Source organism: Pyrgilauda ruficollis, unplaced genomic scaffold (genome assembly GCF_017590135.1).
Source record: "Pyrgilauda ruficollis isolate IOZ18807 unplaced genomic scaffold, ASM1759013v1 scaffold114, whole genome shotgun sequence".
Classification (NCBI taxonomy): domain Eukaryota; kingdom Metazoa; phylum Chordata; class Aves; order Passeriformes; family Passeridae; genus Pyrgilauda; species Pyrgilauda ruficollis.
In genome coordinates, this window is record NW_024509655.1 from 746,937 (window position 1) to 768,638 (window position 21,702).

General features: G+C 39.4%; 1 protein-coding gene across 5 annotated transcripts in view; it reads left to right on the forward strand.

The window, feature by feature from the left end:
- WDFY3 (WD repeat and FYVE domain containing 3) overlaps nt 1-21,702 on the forward strand; it is a 154,170-nt gene that overhangs the window by 96,079 nt on the left and 36,389 nt on the right. For 4 of the 5 annotated variants that reach the window (XM_041479802.1, XM_041479793.1, XM_041479773.1 and 1 more), the window contains 15 exons: nt 790-1,021; nt 2,577-2,677; nt 3,447-3,665; nt 5,793-5,974; nt 7,422-7,653; nt 8,276-8,436; nt 9,634-9,745; nt 10,153-10,343; nt 11,772-11,924; nt 13,496-13,569; nt 13,673-13,834; nt 15,211-15,305; nt 16,563-16,683; nt 17,477-17,694; nt 20,757-20,992. In XM_041479802.1, the coding sequence (XP_041335736.1) occupies nt 790-1,021; nt 2,577-2,677; nt 3,447-3,665; nt 5,793-5,974; nt 7,422-7,653; nt 8,276-8,436; nt 9,634-9,745; nt 10,153-10,343; nt 11,772-11,924; nt 13,496-13,569; nt 13,673-13,834; nt 15,211-15,305; nt 16,563-16,683; nt 17,477-17,694; nt 20,757-20,992 (2,489 nt within the window). The remainder of the gene's footprint in view (nt 1-789; nt 1,022-2,576; nt 2,678-3,446; nt 3,666-5,792; nt 5,975-7,421; nt 7,654-8,275; nt 8,437-9,633; nt 9,746-10,152; nt 10,344-11,771; nt 11,925-13,495; nt 13,570-13,672; nt 13,835-15,210; nt 15,306-16,562; nt 16,684-17,476; nt 17,695-20,756; nt 20,993-21,702) is intronic. The other variant, XM_041479811.1, reaches the window with a different exon arrangement.

The window sequence follows — 21,702 nt, forward strand, 5'->3', positions numbered from 1 at the left end:
AGCTTGCTCATTTTATGACTGGCTGTAATGTATCATTAAAAATACCTTAGTTGAAATTTTTGAAATATTTAAAAGAAACTAGAAAGTATCTTAGATGATACTGATTAAGCATTAAATTATGAAATAAATAAGAAAAATAAATTAACTGAATTCATGTTATAGTATCAAGTTCAGTAAATTTTAAAAGAAGGGAGAAGAAGAGATTCAATTTATCTCTTGGCCAGTGCTCTATTTATTTTTATATATATATATATTTGCATAAGGGTATTATCACTCAGAAAAATAAAAAAGGAAAATTATGAAAATGTGAGACTAGAAAGTTTTTAGCCTAGGAAAGAGAATGCAAAGCTACCTTCTGAATACCACAAGTTATGTTAAACTACCTAAGCTAAGTTTACTTAATGCTCTCTAAGAGCTCTGAGACTGCATCTGAAAAGCACAAAGCAGAAATTTCCCTGCTTGTTAAATCAGGTAGCAGGACTGCATCCGAGGAGGAGCCTCTGCAAAAAGAACACCGTGCTGACATGAGGCAATGGGAGGGCCTCTTGCCTTTACCACAGACTTTCCTTGGTGTGTTGTGCAAGATGCTCATCTTGCTGCCTTTGAGCATTTTTATAATCAAAGCAATGCTTCCCAGCTCGTCATCTGATGAGAGGCTAAACTAGCTGACAATGTGTGACAATTCAGCTATTCCACCAGACTGGAAAGGTCCAAATAAACAGCTTGAAAATGCCTCCCTTTTGCAATCCTGCATTGCAACACTCTGTTGTTTCTTGGCTTCTCCTGTAGATAGCATGGTCACCTCCATGGAAGGTCTGGGTCCTGACAGCGTCTTTGGTGTGCACGAGGACAGCCACTATCGGATCAGCAGGAGCCTGCTCAAGCCAGCAGAAGGGAGCACAGTGCCCCTGACCAGAGTAAAGTGTTTGGTCTCCATGACAACCCCACATGATATCAGGCTTCACGGCTCATCGGTGACGCCAGCGTTCATCGAGTTTGACACATCTCTGGAAGGGTTTGGGTAAGGTCCTGCCATGCTCTCGAGTAGTGTGGGACAGTGCAGTGCTTGCTTACTTCCTGTTTTCCTAAAGGAATGCTTGTAAAATTTAATAGACTGTTTGCAAGTAAGGAACAAATGAACTCTTTAAAGAGGAGAAAGGAATGCTTTGAATCACATATATTTCCACTTTCTCACTCATTAATATCTTGATAAAAAATGCTTGCTTGCCATGTGTGAAAGTGGAAAAAAAGAAGTATGTATCATTGGTGGGACTCTCTCAGTTCTGGGTTTCACATCCCTTTTAAAACAAAGTGATGCCAACATACCCTCGAAGAGTTGCTGAGATTTATGAATGACATTTGGATGGCACAGGTATTCTGAGAACCACTTAAAATTGTTGAAAAACATGAAAATGTGAAAGTGTATCAGAAATACAAATGAAGCAGACAAGACAACTATGATGAGTTCAAAGAACTGAAAGAAACCTAGTATTACTAACTGTAGGAATAGCCTGGATATGATGCTTAGCTAATTTTTTTCTTTTAGCACCACTCGCTTGTTTTTCTCTCTCTAATTAAACACCTGCTGAGTGAGACACTTTTTGAGGATCATGCAATATGATTTAACTATTCAGAAGAGGAATGCATGACACCATTCTCAACATCTGTTTAAGGAAAATGTTTGGTCTTTTTTGGTTATAAAAACACAATAGAAAAACTTGAGTACTTGGGAGCTCTGCTGCTGTCTACATTCTCTTTTCAGCTCTGCAAAGCAAGGATGCAGCTTCCATTTTCCATCTAACCTTAATATCCAGTACAGTCAGGAACAGACTTATTTTTTTAGTAAACAAATGTTACTGTAAGATGTATTCTACATCCTTCATAAGAGAGAAGAAAAAAAATTGTCTGGACCTAAGAACTTGAAATAGGCTGGCAAAATGAATTTTCAATGTGTTTGCTTCAGGAGATTTGTGGATGCTGGTAACATGTCCAGAAGTAACTCACATAATGCAGCTGTGACTTCTTTTAATTTCAGCAAGCCAACTAAGAAGGCTTCTATAATAATTTTTTTTTTTAATTTAAGAACTTTTCTCCTTATATTGATTTTCATTGTGTCCACAGCATCAGTGGCTCTTGTAAGGACCAAACATAGCTAAGTTGGTGGAATATGATGTTAGTGTGAGAGCATGCTTTTTTAAGATAAGAACGTCATTGTCTGCAGTTGTCAGATCCTTTGACTATTTAGCTGATCCAGTCTCTTTAGAAAGTTCAGAACAACTCAACAGCTGCTGCAAGATGCAGGTGCCCACAAGGGAACATCTTAGGTTATGGAGCCACATGGGCATGATTCCATACCTTCACACCAAAGACATACACTGCCAAAGTTCTTTGTGCTAGCAATAATTTAGACTCACAATGAGCAATCTTGAGAATTAATTCCTATTTTTCATTACTACAGAAAGTCACAAAGCACGTGTGCTTATGTTATATTTTCCTAAGCCATGTTTTGTTTGTATTGAACTCCACTTACACTGACTTCATAAACTCCAGAGTGTTACTGGTCTTGTGTTTAACAGCTGCCTGTTCTTGCCAAGTCTGGCTCCCCACAATGCACCTACAAATAATGCTGTTACTACAGGACTTGTTGATGGTGCCGTTGTGAGCGGAATTGGAACTGGTGAGTACTCCAGTATGACTGGTAACAAACAGTTGTTTGTATCTGATGTTTAGTTCTCTTGGACTTCTTGGTTAGTCATGAACTGATAGTATGGTGTTGGACACTGTGCACCCACAATCAAGAACTTCTTGTGTCTTTTTTTTGTGTGTTTCTGTTGCCCCCAAGAGAATGAAAAGCAATGTAAAATATAAAATGTGTGATTGCTTTAAAATGAAAAGCTTAAAGTAGAAGGCTAAATTGTAATCAACCAAGGTGTATGAGTAATAATCCAGATGTATTAAGAAAAAGTTGAGGTCATAGTGTGTAGAGAATAGGAAATATGGAACAAATTGTAATGCCATACTTGTGACTTTGTTCTGCTGAATCCTTGACTGCATTTATTACAGGTGTAGTTGCACACACCATCACAAAAGCCCCATCTAAAATGTTTGTCATCACTTTTACATGTTGTTGAGGATTATTCACCCTACAGGAACCTGGAATGCTTAATTAAAAGCTGTGGAATTAATTGTACATGGTCACTTAGTTAACATGTTGCTAAGTCTAAAAACTAAAGTGAAGGCTTACTGCAGTAAGATAGAATTAGTGGGAGCATCCTGGATATTAAGTGGAGTCACATGTATGTGGTAGAGAGATATTCCCTTAACAGAGGCTTCTTCGGGATCTGAGAAAATACAGCTAGTATCAGCTGAGCTGATATGAAAAAAGGAACAGGATCAAGTAGGTATCTGAACTGCAGCTCTGTAATGGGCTTTCTTTTTATTTTTAGGTGAAAGGTTTTTCCCACCACCATCTGGTTTAAGCTACTCAACTTGGTTTTGTATTGAACATTTTAGTACACCTCCCAATAACCATCCTGTGAGACTCCTCACTGTAGTGCGGCGTGCGAACTCCTCGGAGCAGCATTACGTCTGCCTTGCCATTGTCCTGTCGGCAAAAGATCGCTCACTGATTGTTTCAACTAAAGAAGAATTGCTTCAGAATTATGGTAAGAGTTGTGCCACGTCATCAGCTAATGCTGACAGTATTATAGGGATGCAACGGCAAGTTTATTTTAAACCCAGTATCCAGAAGAATTGCATGTGCTAGAACTTCTTTTGCTGCTTCACCAGTTCCTGATTTTTTGACAATGGAAAAATGCAAAATACAAACATTAATTTATGGAGCTTTTATAATTTCCAAAGAAGATTCGATGTCTGTATATAAAAGAAAAATTTTTTGCCAAAACCCCAGGTAATACGTATTCAGGGGAGAGATTACATAATTAGTTTTGAAAGGTTTTGACTTTGATTTATCTTGTGTCATTCATTTTAGACATCATCTCTTGAGGTCTTGAGGTGAAAATTCTGTCTTTGCTTTGAATAAGTTTGGAAATAGTAAACTAATAGGTTGAAGGCTTTTTCAGTCTGGATAGTCCCAGTACTGGAGGGATTTTTGAAGGCAAGCAGTCATTCACTTCATGTTTTAATGCTGTGTTCAGTTTTCAGAAACAGTTTGTAGTTCCATTCAGTATCTGTGACCAAAGGAGGGGTTACAGGAGATGTAGTGAAGATCTAAGTGAAGCTGGTGATACCAATAAATTTGCTAGAGAGAGCTATCAGTGCACTCAGGGGCTTGAGGATGAACTGTCTCCTGTCTCCAGCCTTGTCCTCCATCAGAGCCTCCAAAAGTGGTTGGTTTTGACAGGCTGTTACACACCGAGTCTGTGGAGGAGCAGTCTGAGAGGAGCAGGGCAGCCTTCTGCATGTGTTTCAGGCTTAGCTCTTCACCAGACCAGCCCAAATGGTTGTCAAAAACCTGTTCCTGCTTCTGGTCTTTACTTTTTGAGTAAGCAGCACTAATAAGGATTATATAAAATTGTTGTTATTTAAAAAAACTCCCACAAACCACTAAGAGGACTGTTACCATGAAAATAAGGAATAATCTGTAAGCAGACATTCGCATCATTAACTGCAGCACTCTCTCTTAGTAGAAGTCAAGTTCAAAACCTGCAACTTGAGAGCTGAAAACCCATAGTGTAAAGTAGGAATTAAACCCCCTAAATTACGAAGATACTGACAGTGCTTTTTTTCTGAGGACCAAATTCTTAGAGAATGAAGCAAATTTATCTTCACACTAATTGCTTTAGCCTGCACTGAAGCTATAGTTCATATGTTTTTAGTTTAGTGAGCACCTATAATCAAACTCCCTGAAAGAGACTGGATTTGAAAAGGCTTTGTCAGAGAAGATCTGAAGGTTTCTGACTATAAACACTGTTTTTTACTTCAACCAGGACACTTTGCTTCACTCAAGTGCTACCCTGTTGTGTCTAAATCATAGCTGGTGGTGTACTGTTGAGTGCTGAGCAGGTAGGGACCTGAAGAACTGAGACTGAAAGTGCTGTGCACAACACAGGGAATGGAAGTGCTGACAGTCTCTTGTAAGAGTAAATGGGGTGATTTAAGGACCCTTTTTGAGAGCAAGAATTGTGCTTAGAGATGTTAGGCTATGTAAAATAACTTGAGATTATTTTTGTATCTGAATGTTAGTTCTAAATACTCTGCTTTTAACATTTTCCTTGTGCTGTTTCTAAAGAAATTACTGTTCTCCCTGTGCAGGCAGCTGTTGTGGTAAGAGGATTAATGGTTTCTTTTCCTTCAGTATGAAAAAATGAAGAGAGATCTGAAAAGTTCATGGTTGAAACATTTCCTGGGTTTTGGGGAATCTTTTTTTCTTTCTTTTTTTTTTTTTTTTTTTCTATTGGGACAGCTTTTGAGTAAGGGTCATTTTTGTGATGCAAAAGTGGGAATAAAAAGCCTGGAACATGGGTATCATCCTCTTCACAGTGTGAGAAAGATGAAAAATAACTCTGTGGGTTTGGGGACACATCTATTGGTTCTTGGTGACTGCTGCTGTAGAAGCTTCTTTAGGAAAACAACAAAATACCTTTCTGTGACTTGCATGGCAGCATGAGAAAGTAAAAACTTGCGCCAACTAGTAATTCCAGCTAAAATTTTGAAGGGAGTGGAGAAAGTGAGAAGTAAAATACAATTGTCAAAAGTCTGAATATATCCTGAGATTTTTAAGCTCTTGTAACATTTCTGCTGGTGCCCACTAACTGATGCTTTTCTTTTAGTTGATGACTTCAGTGAGGAATCATCATTTTACGAAATTCTTCCCTGTTGTGCCCGTTTCCGCTGCGGTGACCTCATTGTGGAAGGCCAGTGGCATCACCTAGTTCTGGTCATGAGTAAAGGCATGCTGAAGAACAGCACAGCTGTGCTCTACCTCGACGGACAGCTTGTTAACACTGTTAAGGTAAAATAAATCTTTCAATTCTCATTTTTACTGGTTGGAGTGATTTTTTTCTCTGTGCAATAAAAAAACCTTACAAGAAAAAAGAGCAAAATCAACCACCATCACCCCGTCTAAAAGGTGGTCACCCCCAACAGAACAGAAAAAAACCCCAACCCAAGCAACAAAACAAAAAACAACAAGCAAACACCACATTTATTTGCAAAGGTTAATACCTCATTGTTAGGTGGAAAGAACTGCAGAGAGCAGTGAAGAGCACTGTGGACCTGTCCACTAAGCAGTATTCCCAAGCTATAACAGATATCCAAACATCATTTGACAACTGGCAGGTGTGGGCTTTATACTAGCTAATGTTACTGTACTGCTGTAGGTAAAACAACATGTTGATTTTCAAAGTTTATCTCTCAGTATTCCTTTTGCAAGAGGGGGACTACCCTAAGTTGTTATGTGTCGTATTGCATTTTATTGAAATGGTATGCCCTGTCTCACCCCCCCAAAATGTATGTTATATTCTAAGCCTGTGGTCCTGCCCTGAACCATCATGTACCTGTAATCCCATTGGCCCAAGTCTGATTCCGCGCCCACGTCAATCTCCCTCTTAAGCTGTGCTGGTGAAGTCAGTCGCTCTCTTAGCCCTTCCTCTCTCCCAGCCTCTTCCCCGCCTCTTGCCCCTTCCCTCCCTTAGGCTCCTCCTCCTTCCCCCTTCCCGCTCAGTAATCATGCTGTTCCCGGGGATGGGACCCCAAATAAACCTTCATCTAATCAGCACCCTCAGAAGCCGTCTGGAGTCACCTTGCCTGCCTGCTGCTGCCAGCCAAGTCGCAGCCTAGGGGGCCCTCCGGGGACACCCCGGGGTGCCCCCCCCCACACCAAAACGAACCACAGCAGTTATGCTGACAGCTGTAATACATAAGTGTCTGTCTGGCCATCTCTCTGGCTATACATGACTACATTTAATAGCTACTAGCAGAATTTTTACAATGTAAATAGAAAAAAAGCCTGTGAGGTTGTTCTTGTCTTTATATATTGGCCAGGATCTTACTTGTGTATTTGTTTAATTATTTGAAAAGTCTTGCTGAATTTAGTTCATCACATTTGCACTTGAGCTTGAAATGGTGTAATTTCCAAAGGCTGGGAAAGGAGAAACAACACTACTTTGAGCACCATGTCTTTAGAATCAAGATATAGCTTCTTTAGACACAGAATTCTCATGTTCTCCTGTGTTTCCATACACACCTTCATCCTCTGATACCCACTTCTGGTCTTCACATTTCCTTTCTTTTTAATGTTCTTCACTGTGTAGTTCAGTACAGCGTCAGAATACCCTTCATTACATAGCAATCATTTGATACCTCCCCTGGCTTGCAAAACCTTTTTTGGACAAAATTTCTGATCTTGTCACGGTACCCTTGCTCCCTCGCTAACTTGCCTGCGTTTTGCTCCCTCACAGCTTCACTACATCCACAGCAGCCCCAGTGGCTCTGGCTCTGCCAACCCCCCTGTGGTCAGCACAGTGTACGCCTACATCGGCACGCCACCCGCACAGCGCCAGCTCTCCTCCCTGGTGTGGCGCCTGGGCCCCACGCACTTCCTGGAGGAAGTGCTGCCTGCCCCAGGGGTCAGCACCATTTATGAGCTGGGACCCAACTATGTCGGGAGCTTCCAAGCAGTTTATGTTCCATGTAAGTACAGGCCAGGTGGCACCTGGTAACGTGGGCTAGCTGTGCTAGAATCTTTGTGTGCATACTGGCAGAAGAGGTGAGAGAGTATGCAGGAACAGGGAGGAAAAGCTTGCTCTTCACAGGAATGAGATTAGTAGCTGCTCTTTAAGAGGATAATAGGAATCTAAATTCTTGTGCTGGGATATAGTAGAAGTGCTTGTATTCCTCGCTTTGGTTTTAAACCAGTTAGAAAAGTCATTATTCATGCTGTATGCGATATTTACCTGTAGAAAGTGAAATCAGAAAGGATACAAAATTTTAAAGATATGATTATATATTCTCTTTGAATCTTGCATCTCTCATACCATTCCAAGGCAGCTTTCCTATCAAACTGTAGTAAAAAGCCAGTTGTCACAGGCAAAGATGCAGATTTACCAAATGCTTCTCTGGCTTTTGATTGCTTTGTTTTCCTTCAGAAGGGAAGGGACGTTTACAGCCTTTAGGCAGGACAATATCACATCTCAGCTGTTTGCAAAATCTTTTTTTTATACCTATTCTGCAGTACAAGTTGCTTAAGGTTTTACTGTTCAAATTAAAATAAAACAATGCCATTAATGAAGGGAACTTCTATTTTGTCTTTAAGGTAAAGATTCGAAGTCTGAAGGAATCAATCCATCACCGGTATCTTTGGTACCAGAAGAGAAGGTCTCCTTTGGTCTCTATGCACTGTCAGTTTCTTCATTTACAGTGGCAAAAATAAGGAAAGTTTACAACAAGTTGGATAGTAAAGCTATTGCCAAACAGGTATGTTGGGAAATCAGTCAGTAAATGTGTATGACTTTTTCCTTTCTTTCAACTTACTTCAAGACAATTTGCTCAATGCAGCCAGGAACAATCTAGTCTGATCCCCCTCTTGTGGGCAAGGACACCTTTCACTGTGTCAGGTTGCTCAAAGTGCATTCCAGCCTGACCTTGAATGCTTCCAGGAACTGGGAACTCACAGCTTCTCTAGGTGCTAGATGGCCAACTTGGGGCCTTCTGTGATGGGGTAGCTGCATCAGTGGACAAGGGAAGGGTTACAGATGTGATTTATTTGCACTGCTGTAAAGCCTTTGATGTAGCCCCCTAATGCCTCTTTCTCTCTAAACTGGAGAAAGATGGATTCAATGGGTGGGCTGTTAAGATGTATGAGAAAGTGATTGGACAGTTGCATCTACTGGGTAATGGTCAATGGCTCAGAGTCCCAATGGAAATTGGTGACAAGTGCTGTCCCTCAGGAGTCCATGTAGGGACCAGTATTATTTAATACCTTCATTAATGACAGAGAGGGATCAAGTGCACCCTCAGCACATTCACTGATGAAACTGAGCTGAGTGGTGCTATTGACACACTTCAAGGACAGGATTCCATCCAGTGGGATCTAGATGAGTTCCAGGGCTAGGTGGGCCCAGAGAAGTGAGCCAATTGGAAGCTCATGAGGTTTAACAACACCAAGTACAAGGTGCTGCACCTGGGTAAGGGCAATCCCTGGTATCAATCCAGGCTGGGGATGAGCAGATTGAGGGCAGTCCTGCTGAGAAGAACTTGGAGGTGCTGGTGGAAGAGGGGCTGGACATGACCCAGCCATGAGCACTCACAGCCCAGAAAGCCAGACATGTCCTGAGCTACATCCAAAGCACCATAGGCAGCAGGTGAGGGAGAGGATTCTGCCCCTCTGCTCTGGTAAGACCCCACCTGCAGTGCTGCATCCTTGGTGTGACCCTGCCTGCAGCTCTGGGGTCCCCAGCACAAGAAAGACATGGGCCTGTTGGAGTGAGTCCAGGGAAGACCACCAAGATGATCAAAGGGATGGAGCATCTCTCCCGAGAGGAAAGGCTTAATCTGGTTTGTGGTATGTTACTCCTGATCACAGTAGGGAAATTCGTAAGTTATGAATTTTAGGCTTACATAAAAATAACCTCTTCCATTCAATCCCTGCTGTTTTTTTCTTGTTTTCTTTAGCTGGCAATTTCTTCTCATGAAAATGCCACACCTGTGAAGCTGCTACATAACTCAGCAGGGCATTTGAATGGACCAGCACGCTCCATTGGTGCAGCTTTGATAGGGTATTTGGGTGAGTTGAGCACTTAAGAATTATTATGCTTTAAAGTTATTAATTACTTGTCAGTAAGAACTTAGGTCTAGAAGATAAATCATGTGACTGATGAGTGTTAATGGTGCATTGTATTTATTGAACATTTTTATATTTTATGCATATACTATTATCTTCTTTTGCTCACATGGGATGCTTGTTTCAGTTTATGATTCATTATTATGAAAATATATTAAATTACTTTACCTTAGGTTGTAAACTATTGTTCTATATTTCCTTCACTTCCTCTCCTAAGGTGTCATAATTCTCCTAGTAACATTCTTTTATAATTCAAGTAATACTAAAATGAAAATTGCTTTCACATTTTCACAATTATTTCATGCAAAAGATTTTATTTGAATATATTAATTCATTTTCTCTGTGCTCAGGAGTAAGAACATTTGTCCCCAAACCTGTTGCCACTACGCTACAGTACATTGGTGGAGCTGCTGCTATTTTGGGACTTGTAGCCATGGCATCAGATGTGGAAGGATTGTATGCAGCTGTGAAAGCTTTGGTCTGTGTGGTAAAGAGCAACCCATTGGCCAGCAAAGAGATGGAAAGAATCAAAGGTTATCAGGTATGTAAGAAATGTCTTAAAACAGACTAGGCTGATTGAATTGAATTTCACTGTCATCATGGTTCCCATGGAAATCTCTTTTGTGTTGTAACCCAAGTTTCTCTTTAGAAGTTTCTTGAGCTCTTGGTTAGTTAGCATATATGAATTATTTATGATGTCTTTTAAAGGAGAGGGTGAAAAGTTTTTTGCTAAGCCCTTGTGCACATTTAGCTGCATTGCCGAAACTGAGCCTTCAGTAATACCACGGAAGAGCACAACTGTCATACTTAAATGAGTCTTTTCTTGTGATTTTGATCCCACCCCTGCAAGCCCAGGGGTGTCTCTAATATGCCAGCAACAGAGAGGATAAGGATACATTAAAAAACCCAAACAAGTCAACTCCTAGAAGCATCCTTTTAAGGAGACTGCATGGATTTTGTAGTTAGTGATGCTGTATCCTTTCAAGCTGAAGACATTAATTCTCCATTGGAATGGGGAAAAGGCAATCACTTATGCAGAAGGATTGGTTGACTGATTGGAAAAGGTCTTCACATGAGCAATGCACTTTATGTTTCTCACAGAGGCTGCTTTACTGAAATGGAAAGTTCTGTGGTTTGAGCTGTGTAGCTGCAAACCTTGAAATGCTAGTGCCTGGTGCATTTACATCAAAATGTATCATTCCAAAGAGTCTGGTGCAGATCTTGGCTTACTGTAGCCAAACAAGTCTAGACAGTGTCCTTCTTGTACCATGAGTAGTCAGTGGAGCGTCACAAATGACCTTACATTCCACTCGTATTGACATCAGCAAATAGTGTGATTTGAGGGAGATTCCCAGAAATTTGTGTTTCTTTAGTGTTTCGGTGAGGATGGTAAAGCTGAACAGGCCAGGATGTTGAGTGTTTCAATAAGTTTGCTTCAGAAGAAAAGAGACTGTAGCAGTAAATCTGGCAAATGGTTCTTTCCCAGCCCATAGAGCAGAAGTGGGGACTGCAGTCATGCCTAGAAGAACAAAGCGTAGCAAGAAAAAAAAAGGCTTATTCATATTTTAGTTACTTTTTTTCAGTGCCAGAATACCTCTCATTTGGGCATGCAGTGCTCTAGGCCTGCTCCATTGGTCTGCCATGTCCATGTTTCCTGTTCAGGAGCACAACTGCTTGAGGATGTGCTGTCTTAAACTGACTGATTGCCAGAGAGCTGAGAGCGATGTGTGTGTCCCTAATCCTCAGGGCCTAGATCCTATCTGTGGTGTAAACAGATGTTTAGAAGGTGTCCTGGATATGCTACTTCTGTAATGAACTTTCAAGCTCTTTCATCAAGAGTATCAACCAGCAGACATACTTTAAAGGCCTTCTCAAAAGGGGCACAGGCATTTCATCTGTTCTCCAGCATGCTTAGACAGCATTGCTGTGTGCTCACAGGACTAATTCCTTTTCTGTTTACTTGTTCAAGCTGCTGGCAATGCTGTTAAAGAAGAAGCGGTCCCTTCTGAACAGCCACATACTCCACCTGACCTTTTCCTTGGTGGGAACTGTTGACAGCGGACACGAGACATCCATTATCCCAAATTCTGCTGCCTTCCAGGACCTGCTCTGTGATTTTGAAGTATGTAGAGCTGCACAGAAGAGTGATTATAATGGTGGATAGTGATTAAGTCAGATGCTGATAGTGTACCTTAAATATTCAACAGTAGCAAATTAGACTGTTATACTGAGAACATCTGATTTCTTATATAGAACAGTAAAGCAGGTGAGCAGCAAGATTATTGGTAACTTTTCTTGCTGAAATGGCTTGAATCACTGCAGAAACAATGGATGGGTGCCACAGGTCTTTCTGCTTTTTGCTAGTTTAGAAGTCAACATTCTGTAGTTTTCTGTTCCTCAATTTCTTTTCACCTGTGTGTTCTACTGCAGTACATATATCAAGGCATGAAAAGTGCCCTGAAAATAAAAGTAGAAGGTAAACTTTCAACATAGCACATGGGAATCACTTTATCATACATTTCCTGTAAGGTTATTAGTAAGGGAGTTAAAATTCTGTTTGCATGTCCTATGAAATACTTAAATGTTGTGTTAAAGTAAGGAAAGTAGCAAATTTCAGAGGGAAATGCTAATGCAGTAGAGGCTGATAAAAGATTCCCAGAACTTACCCTTTAGTATGTGCTCCTTTGGCATTATCTGTACCTGACATAGACTGACTAACAGAATTCTGATTCATGTACATTAAAGAAAGTAAGTAAAAACCCTACTACTACTGCTAAGCCAGCTGTAAGTTGCTGACTTAATATTGAAGTCAGTTTTGCACAAATGACTTAATAAACTTAACCATTTCCTTTTTTTAGATGTCTGAGTATTTCAAAGCACTCCTGGAAACCTTATTTAAAAAGAAAGTCTGAGATTTTGGCTATTGTTTTTTCAGTTTTTTGATTGTTTTAATTACTTACTTTATTCAGAAATCAGTGACCCAAACATTTCACTTAGTTTGGATAAATTAGATGTTCTTACTCATGCAGAACAGGGAAACTAAAAGATTTGTTCTCATCATTTTAAATTATAAGATTAGGAGAAAAGCAAAAATTAGAAAGCTTTTCATTTAAGCCACTTTTATACACCAGAGAACAAATATTAATTGTGCTTTATTCAATAGCAAATCAGTTTTAAGATTTGCAGCTGTAGCTGAGCTTTCTGGCTTTTATGTCTTCTATTACTTCTATTCATTGAACAATTGATATTTTGGGGGTTTTGGTAAAGAATCTAAATAATTTAAGTGCAGGCAATGCAGGGTAAAAAATAAAATCAGGGAAAACCTTGAGTTTAATCTTGGAAGAAGGTAGTAAGTTAATTTTATGAATACATAAACCTTCACCTAAGTGAAATAAATTTAACACAGCCTTGTAAATCCCAATAGCTCCTCTGGAGTCATTGCACTGTCTGTTTAAAGTCTGTACAAAAAGACAAAGGTGTGTGACCTTTTGTCTAGATCCCTTTATAAGTTTTCAGCATGGTACCCTTACAGAGAATATTTTTTGAACTGGTGTGTTGTTCTTCATGCCCAGGTAAAGAGTCATGTATATGAATGATTTTAATATCTTCATAACCTTTTATTTATTAATGCTTGTTTTTAACCTACAAGTCAATTTATGTACAAAAAAAATACTGTTTTTTTCTGTATTTCAGGTCTGGCTTCATGCGCCCTACGAGCTTCATCTGTCATTATTTGAGCACTTCATTGAGCTCCTCACTGAGTCAAGGTACGAACTGGTGCAAGCCTAGTAATGGGATTTACAGGATTAGGTGATATGTAGAGAATACATCCAATTTTAAATGGTCATCTAATTTCTTTTCTTCTTCCAGTGAAGCAGCAAAGAATGCAAAGTTAATGAGGGAATTCCAACTCATCCCAAGACTGCTGTTGACTCTTCGAGACATGTCCCTGTCCCAGCCCACTATTGCTGCGATTAGCAATGTGCTGAGCTTTCTACTTCAGGGCTTCCCCAGCAGCTATGACCTACTCAGGTAGCCCACACCTGAATAATTTTCTTGGTTCTGTTACCTTGGTCAAAAGTACTTCGTGGTCATACTGCCGAGGAGTGTGTGACATGGAATGCTCACATACTGATTTTTTTTTTCCTTTATGAACTAGATTAAACTAGGCATTAGGAATATGTTGAAACCTTGATTTGCATATGATTTTCAATTTGTATCTGGCCAAACTGGTTTAATGGTCAAACTAGCTTAATGTTCTACCAGTGAAAAATGAAGGTGCTGAGTAGCCCCTTTTGTTCATGTAAAGCACTAAGCACTCCTCCTGAATCCCACTGAATATTATTTGACATGGGCTAAAAAGATATTTCTGGTTAAAATGCAATTCTGATTACTGTCTTGAATGCAAAGTTTAGTTCCAGATTTTTTCTTAATCATCACTGTATAAAAAAGTATTTAAGGCTGTCAGATATAGTGCTACTAATTCTGACTGATGAAAATTACACTAGTTACTGCAATTCGTGTGTACAGGAGTATTTGAAATGCCTTAAGTATAGTTTAACTCCTTGATAACTAGATTTTTTTTCATCTCTTATTTCATTATAATAGAAATGGATAAAATATTTTGGGGTTTAGGAGCTCTTTGCATACGTGTGGTCACGTTTCCAGCTCCTTACTTTTAAGCACAATTAAAGGTGTCAGAAGCCTCAACCTAAGCATCTTATCTTTGTTTTAATTGTACAGGACAAAAAATGATTCAAGAATAAAACTATTGATTTTATGCTTAAATGGTTACAGAATAGATTGTAGACCGGTGTTCCCTGTTCTCCTTCCTGGAAATAAAGAATGAAAAATGTTGCGTAACTTGGGAAAAGTTGCACTCGCTAGGGGCCATTTCAGATTAGCTGCAGAGGAAAGAAATATATTGCATCTCCTTTCTTAGAGTGGTACATCAGCGTCTTGTCATGGAAAACCATGACCCTCTGTTACATAACCTCAAGCTATAGGCATAAATGTTCTTCCAGAGTTGAGTAACCACTGTTTTGATGTAATAATTGTTCAGCTCTAAGAGGCTGAGAATAATGTTTTGTTCTCCTTTAACTTGAGGTGTTCCTTTTACTAGGACTCGGAGGTATCTCCCAGTTCCCTTTCCTGAATCCTAGCATTTTCAGAGTCCCTTTCCTGCAGACTTGTCTGCAAGTATTCTATTAATTACTACAAATTAATTTGTGTTTTGGCTAGTAACATTGATGAAAATGGTTTTCATTTAATCTTCAGATGTGAGGAAGCTGACATTTTTGGGTATCTCACTATCACTGGTGTCATGGTTTTATATTTAAGGTGAATTATTGATAGATGAGAGTGCATCTGTCATATCAATGAGTGATGTTTTTTCTGTATCCATCAAGGTTTGGACAGTTCATCTCTTCCACTTTACCTACGTTTGCAGTCTGTGAGAAATTTGTAGTCATGGAAGTCAACAATGAAGAAAAGCTTGATAGTGGTAAGTGTTGACAGTATTTAGAAGCAGTAGAATAAAATACATTATGGTCTCTTCTGTGCTTGAATACAAAAAAATGTATAAATAGTGTCATTAACAATGTTGCAATAGTTATAACGTGGCTGCCAGTTAGTGGGGCTTTAATTTTCAGTATTGAGTGCAAAGCGGAGCAAAGCACTTTTTTTTTGTTTCCTTCATTTAACACTCTATGGTTTTGTTCTCTTTCCTCCACTTGCTCCTTCCAATCAGCTGTGTATCTCTGCTTCTTTGTGGGAAAAGGAGGAAAAAAAGCAAACAACTGGTTGCTAGGTGCATCAGCCCTCCAGGTGTGAAAGAAGTGAAAGAATTAGCTAAGACTGCCTAGTAACTTTTTTTAGGCAAAAAAAGAAATGTTACCATCCTTCAATAATTCTTACATTGAACTGATTTGAGACCATTTATACGCTTATTTACCTTGTGCAATTGCATTTTCACTCAGTCTCCCCGAACAGAAATGTTTTAGTCCCACAGTGGATGTCAGCCAAATAAATAGAAGAATTATCCAAAGAACCTCTGGTTCTACATCTCTTGGGAATACACTGTGTGTGACGAGTGAGAGAGATGTTTCTTCTTTTACAGTTAGTTATATGTGGTGTCACAAAAAACAGGGTTTGGCAGTCTGCACATTCTGGAGAGGGACTTTTCACATGAGCATGTAGTGATAGGGTGAGGGAGAATGGCTTCAAACTGAAAGAGAGTTGTTTGAGATTGGATATATGGAAGAAATTCCTTACTGTGAGGGTGATGAGAGGGTGGTGAGGCACTGGCACAGGTTGCTCAGCGAAGGTATGGATGCCCCATCCCTGGGTGTGTTCAAGGCCAGTTTGGATGAGGCTCTGAGCAGAGGAAGTCCAGTGAAAGGTGTCCCTGCCCATGGCAGGAGGGGTAGGAACTTGATGATCTTCAAGGTTCCTTCCAACCCAAACAATTCCATAGTCCGGTGGGATTCATCATTATCTTCCTGTGCCTCACGTGTTCCTTTTGAATTCCTTTTGTTCTTCAAGCTGCCCAAAGTCTGTGGGACAGTGATAAGGAGGCACCAGACATTTCTCAGCACCGTATTACAGGCTGCTTGCGCTTTAGCACAGCTTCCTTGGAGCCTGAGTGGGGGGTCAGGTTGTGTTTGCTTATGTATGGAATTTATGAATAGCCTTTAAAATGCCCAAGTTCCAAAATCTTGATTTTACCTCTTTTTTTTGTTTGGTTTTATTCAATATTTAGGAGCAGAGGATGATTTTGGAGGACTTGTTTCAGCTAATCTTATTCTATTGCGGAACAGGCTTTTAGATATCCTTCTGAAACTTCTATATACATCTAAAGAAAAGACAACTGTTAATTTGCAGTAAGTACAAAAAAAAACCCTGGGGCAGAGAAAATATATAATATTTTATTTCAAGGGGAAGAATTATAGAGCCTCCCTTCAAATCACTAGTTGAATTGCATCATTTAATAGAAAATGATGAATCATTTATGCAGATGTCGCTGAATTACTCTCAGGTATCCTGAATTATCTCAGGTATCCTATCCAAATTTAATACCGTATCCCAGAAATGGGATACGGTATTAAATTTGTTGTTTTCTCTCAACTTCATGTGTGGCTATAGAAAAAAAAATCTGTCAAAGAGCAAACTTTTGATTTTAAGTAAGCTTCTCACTGGGCGGAGATCCAGAGGCTTCAGTAGGCATTATCCTTAAGATCATCAACCCTAGAATGCCCCTTAATATTGCAAAAAACACTTCCAGATGTTCCCAAGTAACTCTTCCCATAATTAAAACAAAGAAAGAAACAATCTTCCTTCATTTTTTAATACTAGTTCATTAAGGAGACGTGAAAACTTCTTGTTTAACAAAATGATTTCAGTTCAGAATTCCATATTTGTTATCAAAAGCAGCAATTGGAGAAATCTCATGCAATGGAATTAGTCCCAGGAGCTCTATTTAGTCCTTCCTTTCTTCCGAACAAATGCACATTACCTGTTTCTTATAAAGACTTGATAAGTGATATTACTTGTTTGTAGCAAACTTAACTAAGAATTTGCTGTTAAGGTTTGCCCTGCAGTGGAGGACATTGATTTTTGCTGTCTAGTAGGAAACTAAATGCTGTAAAATGTGACTTTTTTTTCCCCTTCGCTTAGGGCTTGTGAAGAACTGGTCAAGACACTGGGTTTTGATTGGATTATGATGTTTATGGAAGAACATCTTCATTCCACTACAGTCACGGCAGCCATGCGAATTCTCGTGGTCCTGTTGAGCAATCAGTCCATCCTTACGAAGTTTAAGGAGGGTCTCAGCGGTGGAGGCTGGCTGGATCAGACGGATTCTGTCCTGACCAATAAGATTGGTACTGTGTTAGGTAGGCATTTCAGCCCCTCAGGGATTGCAGGGAGCACCTGTGCTTCAGTGTTCAGCTATGGGTTATTGTGGGGGTGCTGTCTGGCTGAGGCCTTTCTGTTACTCTTGTCTGTGCTGCAATCAGATGCTTCTGCACTTCATTTTTCTTACAAGCGAGAGTTAAGATTTCCTAGGCAAAAGGGAGTGGTTTTACAAAGCTGCCCTTAGCTGACATGACAAAGATGTCGTTGTAGTTCAGTTTTGGTGCATCATATGTAGCTAATTGTTTTTTTTGTCTTACCATCAGGGTAAGGTTAAGTGTGTCCTGTGGGCAGGCATGGCTGAGCTATGTGCAAAGGAAGCATAGAGCAGCACTTTATGCACACAGCTAATAAAGATTCAGTAAAATTTGCTTGTTTGTTTACTTTTAATAGTTAATTGTGCAGCATTATATCTGGGCTGCTTTGCCTTGTGAGTGCTGTTTCCATCAGATTTACCAGTTTGAATTTTTGCTGTCTTGGAAATTTCTGTGTTCACAGTATAATCTCAGCATTCCTTTTCCTTTCCCTCTCCTGCATTTTTGTGTACACAAGCACACTTTCTATTAAAGGCTTTTTTTCAGGTTCTTAAATCCTCAGTTAGCCGGGTTATCAGATCTCTCAGTTACCCCTTGTGACCTAGAATTGTGTGTAAGGCTTTAGTTCTACAGGATCCATTTTGGGCATCTCTGAGCTGTCTGAAATGTATATCCAAATGTTTGAAATAACATTTGTCAGTTCTTTATAGAGAGGTGTAGTGGCAATTTCCCACTGGCCTGGTTTTTTTTTAACCAGTCTAAATAAAATAGGGCTTTTCAGATGAAGTCTATTCAGGCTCTGGTGCAAACTCATTGACATTAAATGAGGGTCTTTCATAAGCCTCAGTAACCTTTAGATCAGAACAGTGGTATCAATAGTACTTCATTGTTGCAAATAACTGTTCAAGGAGCCACCTGTCTGTGTTGCAGCAGTACATGATCTGTTACTGCACTAAAAGTTTTTCTGAATTGGTTTACTATAAGGAAGTAATTGAAGTGTTGTTGAAGTGATCTTCCTTCAGGAAGAGGGCTCTTCCTGAAACAAAAATACAAAAATATAAAAAATATTTCTTTCTGCTTTGTATCTTTGATCAATTTCAAATATAGTATCTTGGTTTTTTTTGCTTAAAGGAAACTTTTTTTACTATTTGCCACAATATATCCCTCAGGATATTCAGCTACGAGCATAGAATGATTCTTTGCATTGCCATGATTTAGGAGGATTAAGGAAAATGGTTTTTCAGAAGCTGTAAAACACATGCAAATATTTTATTGTTAAAATAAAAAGCATCTGTTGTTTGGTTTATTCTGATTAAGGTTCTGCTATTTTATTTAAGAAATAATTTTGCACATGCATTTCCCTTGCCTGGTTGTGCTTTAAAAACCTGAAAACCATTAGCATTTTAGGGAATAGACCGTTTTTATTTAGTATGTACTTTAAATGTCCAATAGCATAAACATTTTCTTCAGTCACAAAATCTTTTTAAGTAAGATTTTGATTTACAATTACATTTGAAAGCATTTTTCAAGTGTCCCTATTTTTCGTATTATACTTTCACTTTAAATGAATCCAAGCTTGACTGTGGTGAAAAAGATATTTTTCTTGAGTCTCATAAACTGATAGTGACAGATTATCTAATTTTTGTATGCTGTGTTTTTTAAGAAATCATAACATACTGGCTCCAAGATTTCTCATTAAACCAAATATGATGAATTTTTGTTGAAGGTTACTGATGGAATTTCTGCAACTATGTAGCACAGATTTCATTAGTCTGATTCCTTATAGAGATTTTCTGATTAAAAAGTCACTTTCTGGTGGAAAGTGTATCTGTGTTTGAGCCTCAGAAAAAACACCTGAGCACTGGCAGTGTCAGACCAATGGCTCACAGTGCTGATGTGGACACTGAACTGTCTTCCTGCCTCTTTCCTTGCTTGAAAATAAGTGCTTCTGTCACCCAGGTGTATTTTCTTTTTCCTTTAAGTAGGATGTTGAAATACATAGGTAGGAGCACGGTCAAAAAAGGTAGTTCTGGCAGCACTTATGTAAAATAAGACTGTTTAATGCTTACTACCAGCTGATTAATCATTAACAAAATACCTGAAATAAGATGCCTTTGAGACTTCTCTGGACACAATTAGCTGCCCATTGACTTAAATGGATCATGGGTTGCTGCTTCATTATATAAATCTGTAACTGAGATTAAGGTGATATTTCTCTCTCAGCCAGCAAAATACGTATTTTCAGAAACCTGGGTGTTTTAAAAGCCCAGGTCACAGCTAGAAAATTAATGTGTGTGTGTGTAAGCATTTATATTAAGCATTCTGTATGGAAGAGTGTCATCTATGTGGTCTGGAAAGCAGTAATTTCCTTTATTTTTAATTTTTTTTAAAAAAATGAGACATCTGAAGCAGAATGGTGTAATGTGTGATAGTCTGTATGCACACATTTGTTTTGTACAGCATTAGTTTCTGAGGAGGTACCCTTTTAAAAAGATACTCTTTTAATCTCACCAGGTGAGCAAGAAGGGTTCTCACAGGTGTTGTGGTTGTGTGGGTCCCAGAACGAGGGAAGAGATGAATCTGACTCCTTATTCTTAGAAGGCTGATTTATTATATTATGATATTATATTAAAAGAAATTATATATTAGAACTATACTAAACTACAGAGAAAAGATACAGACAGAAGGCTAGAAAAGAATGAATAATAAAAACCTGTGACTGAACAAAGTCCTGACACAGCTGGGCTGGGATTGGTCATTAAGTCAACACAATTCACATGGAACCAATCAAAGATGCACCTGTTGGTAAACAATGTCCAGACCACATTCCAAAGCAGCAAAACACAGGGAGAAGCAATCAGATAATATTGCTTTTCTTTTCCACTGAGGCTGTTCATCTTCCCAGGAGAAGAATCCTGGGCAAAGAGAATTTTTCAGAAAAGATCATGGTGACACACAGGTGTCACCCTCTTAACGTTGTTTGCTTTGTGTCTTGTTTTCTCTCATAGGGTTCAATGTCGGCCGGAGTGCTGGTGGTAGATCGACAGTGCGGGAGATTAACCGGGATGCTTGTCACTTCCCAGGCTTCCCCGTTCTGCAGTCCCTTCTCCCAAAGCACACTAACGTGCCTGCACTCTATTTCCTCCTCATGGCCCTTTTCCTGCAGCAGCCAGTCACTGAACTGCCTGAAAACCTGCAGGTCAGTGCACCTGTCATCAGCAGCCAGTGTAATCAGGGTGCCAAGGTAGGGATTATCCAGTAAGATGTGAATGTAATTCTGTCTGTCATGAAAGAAAATAATGAATTAACCAGGCCCTCTCCTTCTCTGCAGCTGACTCACAGTCATGATATGGTGTTTAGTGCTAAGCCCTTTGGGTTGGGACTATGTAGAAGCCAGCCTGCTATGGCTTAGCAGTCACTGGTGTCACTGTGGTCCATTTTGGGTTCAAATGAGAAGTAGATCCCTAGTTCCAACTGGCATGCTGTGGGCATTGAAGGGAACATAATCTTTTACTTGCTTGCTTTGATTGTGAGGTGGGTTTTTTGTGGTTTTTTGTTTAAGGAGTGGGCAGTTGCTGTGTTAAAGAGAGTTCACAGGTTACAGGCAAAACAAGGTTGTTTTTATTTCAGAAAGTCTCTGTGGTTTTATAGGGAGACAACTCAGTTGTTGCTGAAAAATATTGGTTGTTCTTATTCTGAACAGGTTATTTTGGGCTTTCTTGAAGTAAGTGAGTAGATATTATATGACCTACAACAGTCCTAGAAAACCCCAGGGAAGAAAAGCCACAGACACTCCAGATAGACAGGGTGCCTATTTAGAATGGGTGCAGTGCTTACATGATTTATCTGTGAGAACTGAAAAGTAAAACTTTCAAACCAGAAGGTGCTGCCTTTTTTCTCAAGGGGAATACTTGACAGCACATTCAGCACTCTGCTACCATGAGGTAGAGGCAT